A 9,560-nucleotide genomic window follows, 5' to 3' on the forward strand; every position below is an offset into this window, starting at 1 on the left:
TAGTGTTCAAACTGAGAACATGCCTGGCCTTGAAAGAATGATTTTTCTAGTTCAGCATGTAGCAGGGGCCTGACAGAGCCAGCCAGGTAGGGCCCCATGGCAGAGAGGCAGTTGGATGGAGGCATAAATTTAAGAGAGCACAGCAGGCCCTCTGGGCGTGCCAGGCCTTTCTTTGCCTTTATTCTGCTCAATTCTGTGGAGAACAGGCAGGGGAACCCTCCATGCTTCAGGACTTACTTGGGAAACACAAGCTTATAGCTGTGCAGTAGGAACAGCAGTGGCCTATAGCTGAATTGTTAGAGTAAGCTGATTGAGAGCTTCAGTCCCATGGAATTTGGCTCCTAACCTTTTAGAGAACAGACTAGGGAAAACCTAGGGTAGTGGCCCAAATCTCAGAAGGAAGACTTTCCCACTCAGACTGACTTGAGTAAGTCATCCAAGGAGCCCAGTGGCCATTGTTTCTTGACATGAAAGAATGGTAAACTCTGTGGCCTACTTGCCTTTCCTCCAGGGAGGGTGGGACTGTGAAGGTAAGCACATTTTAATGGACAGCAAGGCCCTGGGAAGTTACTCTGGGAAGATGGATCTAGAAACAAAGATCTGTGTAAGAGTGTGGGTCCCCTCCTCTCCCATGGTCCCCACTGGGTCATGGGAGTCAAGGGGGCAGAAGTGGCAAGCAGGGCCTTGTCCAGCCTGTGAATACAATGGAGATAGCCCTCGGAGAGATAACTTGAGTCAGCTCAGCTTTATTCCAGAGTATAGGAGACAGGATTGGGTACAGTAGCTGGGGAAGTCACCTAATTTATATTAAAAAGCACACTCCTATTGTAAAGCTCCTAGTACAAGTCTTAGTTATTGTCTGTGGAAGCATAATGCTCTTAGCCCCTAGGGAAAGCTTCTGCAGGGAACTGTGTCCAGGCCTAGAGGCAGTCTCCAAATAAGGTCAGGTAGAGAATAGGAGGAGGGAATGTTGCTGAGCTCAGAGAGAGCTGCCAGGCCAAGATAGACTGCAACCTCTGACCAGCAGGGCCTCCCAGCAAAAGAGCAGTGAGGTGACTCATACTGCTTGCAGAAGTGCTGGCATTGGGAGCGTGAACATGCTTTTCCAGACTTGATGTTCCTATTGGCACAAGTGAGGGTGTGGTGTGAGGTACCTTTAGAATCTCCACTGTTCTGACCTGTGCTGTGCCTGTCCCAACACACTGCACTGTTTCCTTCACAGTTTGCACTTGGGTCATGGAGAGATGGCACCATTGGTGATATGAAGCCAGACTTCTCCACAGGGTCCTTCACTCTGGGGGAGATTTTCTGTGTTCCTGAAGTGTCACTTTGCTCTCTCACTCTTCTCTGCTGTATCTTCACCCTCTGCAGGAGGATTTCCGTGACAAAGTGGATGAATACATCAAACGCTATGCCAGATGATAAGAGGAGAGATTGCAGGTCTGAGGACTGTCACAGTTGTCTCTGATGTGAAGCAGCTCGAGGTAGCCCTCCTCCCCATCCTCATACTCCCTGTCAGCCCCTTGGGATTGTCCTAGTCTTGCGACCATGTTGTCCTGAAGAAGACCATCCTCCTGACTACACAATACAGCAAGAAAATGTGTCTGGGCCTCGAGAGCGTTGTCTGCTTCCCTTAACATGTTTACTGAAACTCTGCTGTCTAGGCTGTGGGATTCCTCCGAAGTTGTAATGAACTCACCATTGAGGATAGCGCTTGCTTCCCTTCCCCCCAACAAAATCGGTGTCCTGCACAAGTGATGTAATGACATGTTCGGTGTGACTGGCAGATTGGCAATAAGAAACCCGCTATAAACTGTGATTGGATGCACATTCTCTTAGCTTCTTCCACGAATGTTGGCCCTGCCTAGATGTGAAGCTTCCCAGAATGCATAGTCATTCACTGTAGATCTTACTGAAATGCGTATTTTATTTAATGTAAGTATATTTTGGAACAGATTTGTAATTTGTACAATTTGATGCTTTAATTATTTTTTCTATTCTCATTTAGTTTGTATTTTCATTGTACAGAGCAGACACAAAGATATTGGGTCAAGCAACTCTTGAAGAGAAATACAAAGAGACCATGAAAGGCACATTACTCAGTTTCTCCAGATGCAGCAGGAATCTGGCTCCTAGTCATCAGCTCTTCCTTCAGGCCCACATGTGACAAGGATGTTTTGGAGACTTAAAACCTAGACCTGGAAGACCAAAACCAAAGGCAGGGAGGCTTCCCTCACAGGCTACCCAGACACAGCAGGCTGGGCTTCCTAAGCAAGGGCAGTGGCTGACTCTGCAGTTGTCATAGCATGAGCCAGGGCTTCCTTAACAGAGCTCTGTCTTTGCTGTCCAGCAAAAGGAAGTGCCCGGGGAATCAGCTCAGTCTCAGTGCTGCCAAGACTGCACTGTGACTGTCCTCCGACTTGCCTGTGGTTCCAAGCTCTAGAAGGGGAGTCTCATAGGCCTTGGCAGATTAGGCGGCAGGAGCAGCAGCAGGGTAGAGCACTTCAGGTTCCGCCCTGTAGAGAGACTGGTGGATTTATTCAGCTTTAGGAGTTTAAACCAGTGAGATCTAATGCAAAATAAATGCATGTCTGGTTTCATTGCCTGTCTAGCATTCACACTGTCAGTTTCCTGCCTGTCATCCTCTGGGTTTGGTGTGCTTTGCAAGGTTAGTCTTCCTTCCCACTTGGCATCATGAATTGTGCCAGTTAGCCACAAGGGGTGGCCTCATCTGGCAGGTCACATACCTAGATGAACAGAACAGGCATGATGGGGCCCAACAGACTGAATGGTAGTACCCCAGTATCCAGGAGCCCCAGCATCCTCCTCTCAAAGCCTGGGAGAATGGTGTCACTGGGTACTCAGCAGCCAGGCACTAGAGCCATCATGTATTTGTTGGCACTCTTGTTGCCCAGATAACAAGGTGCCTAGCATCAAAGATAGGACTTCCTCACAGGGATGCTTCCAGTGGAAGAAATGACAACTAGTCCCTGTCATTCTGATAGGCATATGTGTGCCCAGTGTGGGAGACCAGCCTGCCTCGGGCTGCACTGAGAATGGTGCTAACTCAGGGCATTATACAGTAGCATTTTATTAGAGGTCAGGTAATTTGTGACATGATGTTTCCAGGTGGCCAATACTGTATTGTTCTGTTAAGTAGAAGTCCCTTAGAAATAGTTCTCTCCCCAACTCACAGAACCCTTCGCTTCACCTCTCATAGTGAGTAGTAGCTTGTGCCTGACCTCCAGACTGCTAGCCTCTTGATCTCCCCACCCTGGCCAAAACAGGATTCTAACAGTCTTTGGGACCCCAACAAGCTGGTAATTTTAGTTCTGCCAAGGCAATGTGATCCCCAAGCTTGTGATGAGGCAGGGCCAGACCTCTGGAAAACTGGTAGGAGTGGTCTAGCCTGGGGAAGGAAGGGAAACTCTTGGGCAACTTGAATACACTGTGGCTATCAAACCTCTGCCTCCTGGGTCTTGTCTCTGCTCTGGACACAGCTGCTCAGACTTTAATGTAAGTTGTGTGTTCTCAAGAGCTCAGAGAAGGAAGCACTTGTGGGTGGGTCACATCTCTGATTGTTCCTTAGACACCTCACCCCAGCAAGTCCTTCATTTTGCAATATTTCTAAGGAGCTGAGGCAGGGGTACCTAAGCAAAGTCTAGGTCTTGGCTGTAAACTGCTGTGCCTCTTTTCCTCCCAGTCCTGCTCATTTGTTTGCTCTGCTTTCTATTAATTTTGTGTGGTGCAAACTGGCCTTCTGCCTCGCTCTCCTAAGTTCTAGGATGATGTGCCACAACACCCAGCTCATCTTGGTTTTTACCCACCGTTTCCCAAGGAGTGGTCTTTGGTTGTGGGTGACCTCCCTTTCTGTCATGTGCAAGCACTGAGAATCTTACGGACACTCTAATTCCTGCTGAACAGTCAGCACTTGCAAGAGCAGTCAGTACTGTACAGTCAGTACAGTACTCTGTGGAACTTCTGCCCAGGAAGCACCACTCTTTTACCCTGGCTCCACTCACTTGTGTGGATGAAAGCTCTGAGCAACCCAAAGCCACTCATTGCATTTCCTCCCCTGTGAAATCTGAAGGGTCGTGTTCTGGTTAACCTTTAGTTGAATCTCTAAACCTTAAAAATCACCAAGATTCCTGTGGAATAGACAACAGGATGTTTGTTGTTTATTTGTTTAGATATATTTTATTTATTCATTTTAAGTATTTTGAGTGTTCTGTCTGCATGGACTCCTGCTTGCCAAAAGGAATCAGGTCCCAATATAGATAATCATGAGCCACCATGAGTTTTCTGGGAATTGAATTAAGGAACTCTGGAAGAGCAGCCACCAGTGCTGTTAACCACTGAGCCATCTTGCCAGCAGGACTTTTTATTGTAAAAATACCATTTAATAGGCTGGCAAGACAGTTCAGTGGCAGAGGTACTTGTGGACAAGCCTGGAGACCTGAGTTTGATCCTGGGAACCCATGGAAAAGTGGAGAGAGAGCTGACGCCACATGTGTTATGGCACATGCTCACACACATTGATAAAAAAGTAAATTTTAAAACATTAGAAGGCTGGAAGCCAGCAGCTGCAGTCTCCAGTAGGCACTTCCTCGTTGTCTGTCACAGGGTAATTTTCACCTTCACCTACTTAGAAATATCCCATCTAAGAGATCCAGATTACTACAGTTCCACTATTCTAAATGTGCTTAGTGTGGTAACATTGCTAGGAAGAATTTGAAAATCGCCTGTAACTATGGGAACTTAGGGTCCATGTTGGGCAGAGCTGTGGTGAACAGCCTTTTTCTCCCATTCCAGAAACTTTCCTTACACTAGTATCTAAAAAGATAGGGCCATGTCCTGGGAGGACTGGTGAAGAGTTCTAGAATGGACTGGGGACATAGGCAAGGTCCAGTGATTCCATGAATCCTGTTGCCCTCAATGTGGGCATGCCAGACTGGTAATAGAGTTGTGTTGGTAGACTAAAAGAACAAGCATGATGTCCATGCCATGGGAAAGCATTGGGTACAGGAGCAGTCTTCCCACATTCTTTACATCTCCTGTAGGAAAGGTTCTAAAACACCCTTGACTATCCCACAGCTTCTCCTGTCCTTCAAAAATAAGTCCTCCTATACCTGGCATACAGAGTTTGTTGTGACTGGGCCCCTGTCCACTGTGCCAGTCTTATAGGAAACAGCCATTGAGATCCCTGGCCTCAAAATAGTTACCATCATGTCCTGAGATGATACCTAGTCTTTTCAGTCAAGTCTCAGCTTTCCTCTTGGTGCTCTGCCCAGATCCAGTTCACATAATTCTTTTTTTGGTTGGGTTTTTTTGTTTTGTTTTTCAAGACAGGGTTTCTCTGTGTAGCTTTGGAGCCTATCCTGGCACTTGCTCTGGAGACCAGGCTGGCCTCGAACTCAAAGAGATCCACCAGCCTCTGCCTCCCAAGTGCTGGGATTAAAGGTGTGTACCGCCCGGCATCAGTTCACATATGCTTAAGTGCTCTGACTGCTGTTACATGAAGATGGGCACTTGTGAGGGGCCCCATCTTTTCCAGCCATCAGGAAACACAGGGTGGGAATGTCACTTGACCTTAAGTGTTCCTGTCCCTCTTGGAGCTAATGAACACCTGGAGCCTCATCTTGGCCATTTGCAATAACCTGGGCAAGTTATATAGTGTATAGCTCTTCTCTGTTGAGCAAAGTAGAGAATATGGAGTGTGTACCAGGCATTGTCCAGAAGCTGAGTCCCCTGACCATCCAGGCAGTGACTGAGAGGATATGCCACCAACCAGGGAGTTAGTCTGGTCTGTGTAGTTTGCTTTGCCTGAGTGAGGTACCTAGGAAGAGAACAACAAAATCTTACCTGGACACCTAGAGTTATCTATCAGTGTGAATAGAAGTGAAGTGTAGGACTGAAAAAATTTAAGGCCCCCCATTCCCCGTAAATAACATGTTGACTAGACCAAAAATGTCAGGGGAAAAAATAGGCTAAAGTGAAAGGCAATGGAGGAAGCAAGCCAAAATGACAATCCATATGGTAAGGGTGGGATCAGTGACATGGAGATCAGTCAGGCCCTCCAGATGAATGTTGCAGCCAAGACTAGGTTCCTGCTCAGTAGCTGGAGAAACAGACGGGATGGACCACTTGGCCTAGCCAAGCAGACATCTGGCCATGACACACAGTTTGCCAGACAGTGTGATGGTGCCCTTAAGTGAGACCCAACAGGTTCTGGCTTATGACAGCCATAGCTTCTCTGCTTGCAAGGGAACTGAGTCTTAGGTTGTGGCACTCAGCAGAGCCCACACTAGACAGACTGCACAGGGTTCAAGCCCAGCCCACCCAGAGGGTCATTTGGCCTTAGCTATTCCTGCCATATCTGTCCTTGGGGATCACTAAAGCTGGGAAAGAACTAGCCAGGAAGAGCAGAGAATATGCCACAGGAGTTCACACAGGCCCAGTAAAAGGCCATGTTTCCATGAATTGGTAGAATAGAAAATCCTAGCAATTGAGCACACTGGGCAGAGGTTAGTGGCTACTACTTGCTCAGCAATAGGAAAATGAATCTAAGGGCTATGCTGGCCCTGCCCAAAATTGTTAGCAAGATGGCTGAGTAAGTGAAAGTACATGCCAAGCCAGATGACCCCTTGGGACTCTGGATGGGAGGAGGGAATCAGCTGTCTGTCAAGTGTGCAGTGGTGCACATGCAGGTAACACCCAGAATAAACCTTTTAAATAATGGTAGCAATAAAAGATACATACCAGGCCACCACAAACCACCAGGCCTGCTGACATCCCTAGGCTGGCTTCAAAGCTACCCTGGAAAACGAATTTACTACTATCTTAAACAGCAATCTCAAACTCAGGGATGGAAAAGAGCCCTCCAGAGTGACTCCCTGCCAGTCATAGCTCTTGCTTTCCATCATGAAGATCTGTGGTTGCTCTCCCAGGAGAGACAGACCAGGCAGCCAGCCAGAGGCTGGCCATAGCACTACTATAGCACCTATGTGCTGACCTGAAACCCAGGCCTCAGAACCCACAGTCTCCTAATACAACATATGTCCAAGACACTTAAAAGCCATCTGTCATAGTTAATGTTTTTATTGCTGTGAAGAGATACCATGACCATGGCAACTCATGAAAAAAACCATTTAATTGGGGTGGCTTGCTTATACTTTCAGACGTTCAGTTCAGTATCAAGACAGGGAGCATTGTGTCATACAGACATGTAGTGCTAGAGTAGCTCAGAGTCCAATATCTTGCAGGCAACAGGAAGTCGACTGACCCCAGTATTCTAAGCATGGAAACCTCGAAGCCTGTCCCCACAGTGACACTTCCTACAACAAGGCCATACCCACTCCAACAAAGTCCCACCTTCTAATAATGCCACTTCCTGTGAGATTATGGGGGCCAATTACATCTTTACTACCACATTCCACTCTCTGGCCCCCATGAGATTGTAACAATACAATGTAAAGCCTGAGAAAATGGGCACTGCCTATAGGGGATGCCAACTTGAATGAAAGCTGGTCTCTTTGGAAACCATTACAGGCCCAAGGAAGATACATGATATTAAATGCTGAAAGGTGCATTCAGAAAGTCTATTCAGAAAACCTTGTTTCTGGAAAGAAAGTGAAAAGCAGCTTGATTCTTCAGATGCTGTAAAACAAAGAATTACTAACCTCTTTGTTAAGGTTGACTAAAACCTTCAATACAAGTGCAGTGGGGACAGCACTTGGAGACAGCACTAAGGAGACAGAGGCAAGAGCATTTCTGAAAGTCCAAGGCCAGCCAGGAATACATAATGAGACTCAAAATTTCCTCAAAAAACAGAATGATGGAGGCTTTAGAAGTCATTGATGATGGTTAAGTAGAGATCACCCATCTGATGTTCAAGCATAGTGGTGCTGAAAGTCAGCGTGTGAGGAAGCAGGAGTTGTTAGAGAAGACAGAAAATGTAAATACTGTAATACTGTAAAAACTTGAAAAGACTCAAATATTCTCAAATTTTAATTTAAAAAGGGAGGAGGGGGTTGGGAATGGAGCACTTAGCATGTGTAATGAACACCCTGGGATTTATCTCTCGTACTCCCACCCCCTCATTCAAGAAGACTCCCTTACTTCATCAAAAGTGGTAAAATTGTTGCTAGGGAACTGCAGAGAGATGGCTCAGCAGCTAAGAACATGAACTGCTCTTCCAGAAGACCCAAGTTCAATTCCTAATGGGTGACTCACAAGTACCTGCAACTCCAGCTTCAGGAATGCAAAGCCCTTCTCTGGAATCCGCGGACAATTGTACTCATGTATCTATACCTATGCACATAGACACATACTTAAAAATAAATTTTTAATGTTGCCACTAGCAGACTTTATTCATATGTGTGTATCATGATACCCATAGCAGCTGCTGAAAGTTACATAAGATACACTAAGTGACAGCCCGAACAGATGTGACTACAACTATGTTGCATGCTACCACATCTGGCTGAGTAGGCCTTTTCTCAGATAAGCAGATGCCAATAAAGCACCTGAAAGGATGATCAACATTACTCATTGGCAAAGAACTAAGGCCACTCTCCATGATTGCAACAAAACTGGCAAAAGAAAAAGGAGAGGTAGCCAGGTGATGGTGGCACATGCCTTTAATCCCAGCACTCAGGAGACAAAGGCAGGCTGATCTCTGAGTTCGAGACCAGCATGGTCTACAAAAGCTAGTTCCAGGGCAGCCTCCAAAGCCACAGAGAAACCCTGTCTCAAACCGCCCCCCCACACATACACACAAAGGAGAGGCAAAGGCCTTGGTAAACCAGGACATTCCACAGACCTCAGTGAGAACAGAGGTGTAGTATCTCTCACTTTGAAATGCCACAATTTTGTTAGAAACATGCAGCTCACTTTTGCAGCCACCAGAGGGCAGAACACCGTGGGTGCTCTTTGAAGCTTTCCTTCCCAAGGGAATGTGCCATTTCTTAACAAATCTGGTCATTCCCTTGATGAGTCCATGTGCACAGCTCTTGTTGGTTTGAATGAGAATTCAGTAAGGACAGTAATGCTTTCCCTGTGTGGCAAAGCACATGACTGACCAATGTTCAAAGCACCAAGCAGTCATTGTACACTGCCAATAACATGTGAAATAACAATTGCATAGCAGTGTTAAAAAGTGGAATAAAATAGTGTTCCATTTGATAAACACTGGAGCTTTCTTAGTATGTGCATTCCTGGCAACTCAAACAATCGGAAGAAGCACAAGTCTTGTGCCCTGAGGTCTACAAAGCACCACTGAAAGATAACTGTAAGTGAAAAGCCACTCAGAAGGCAGAGGCAGGCAGGTCTCCGTAAGTTCAAAGATGGCTTGGTCTACAGGGCAAGTTCCAGGACAGCCAGGACTGTTGTAAAGAGAAACCTTGTCTTGCAAAAAAATAAAACAAAATAAAAAAAAATAAAGTGAAAAGCTATCCTGTGTCCATGGCTCTGGAAAGTAGTGGAGAGGCAGCCCCCAGTTAGCCATCCTCAGTGTTCTGTCCCACCTACTGAGCCTTTGTGAGGTGCGCTTACCTCGCCCA

At 46.5% G+C, this 9,560-nt stretch overlaps 1 protein-coding gene across 2 annotated transcripts in view; it reads left to right on the top strand.

The window, feature by feature from the left end:
• The window catches only part of Ube2f (ubiquitin conjugating enzyme E2 F (putative)), a 43,360-nt gene extending 40,746 nt beyond the window's left edge, over positions 1-2,614 (top strand). For both annotated transcript variants that reach the window (XM_027397575.2, XM_027397576.2), the window contains one exon: positions 1,372-2,614. In XM_027397575.2, the coding sequence (XP_027253376.1) occupies positions 1,372-1,422 (51 nt within the window). In that variant the 3' untranslated portion in view covers positions 1,423-2,614. The remainder of the gene's footprint in view (positions 1-1,371) is intronic.
• The last annotated feature ends 6,946 nt before the right edge of the window (positions 2,615-9,560 follow it).

This window comes from Cricetulus griseus, chromosome 2 (genome assembly GCF_003668045.3).
Source record: "Cricetulus griseus strain 17A/GY chromosome 2, alternate assembly CriGri-PICRH-1.0, whole genome shotgun sequence".
In the NCBI taxonomy this organism is placed as follows: Eukaryota; Metazoa; Chordata; class Mammalia; order Rodentia; family Cricetidae; genus Cricetulus; species Cricetulus griseus.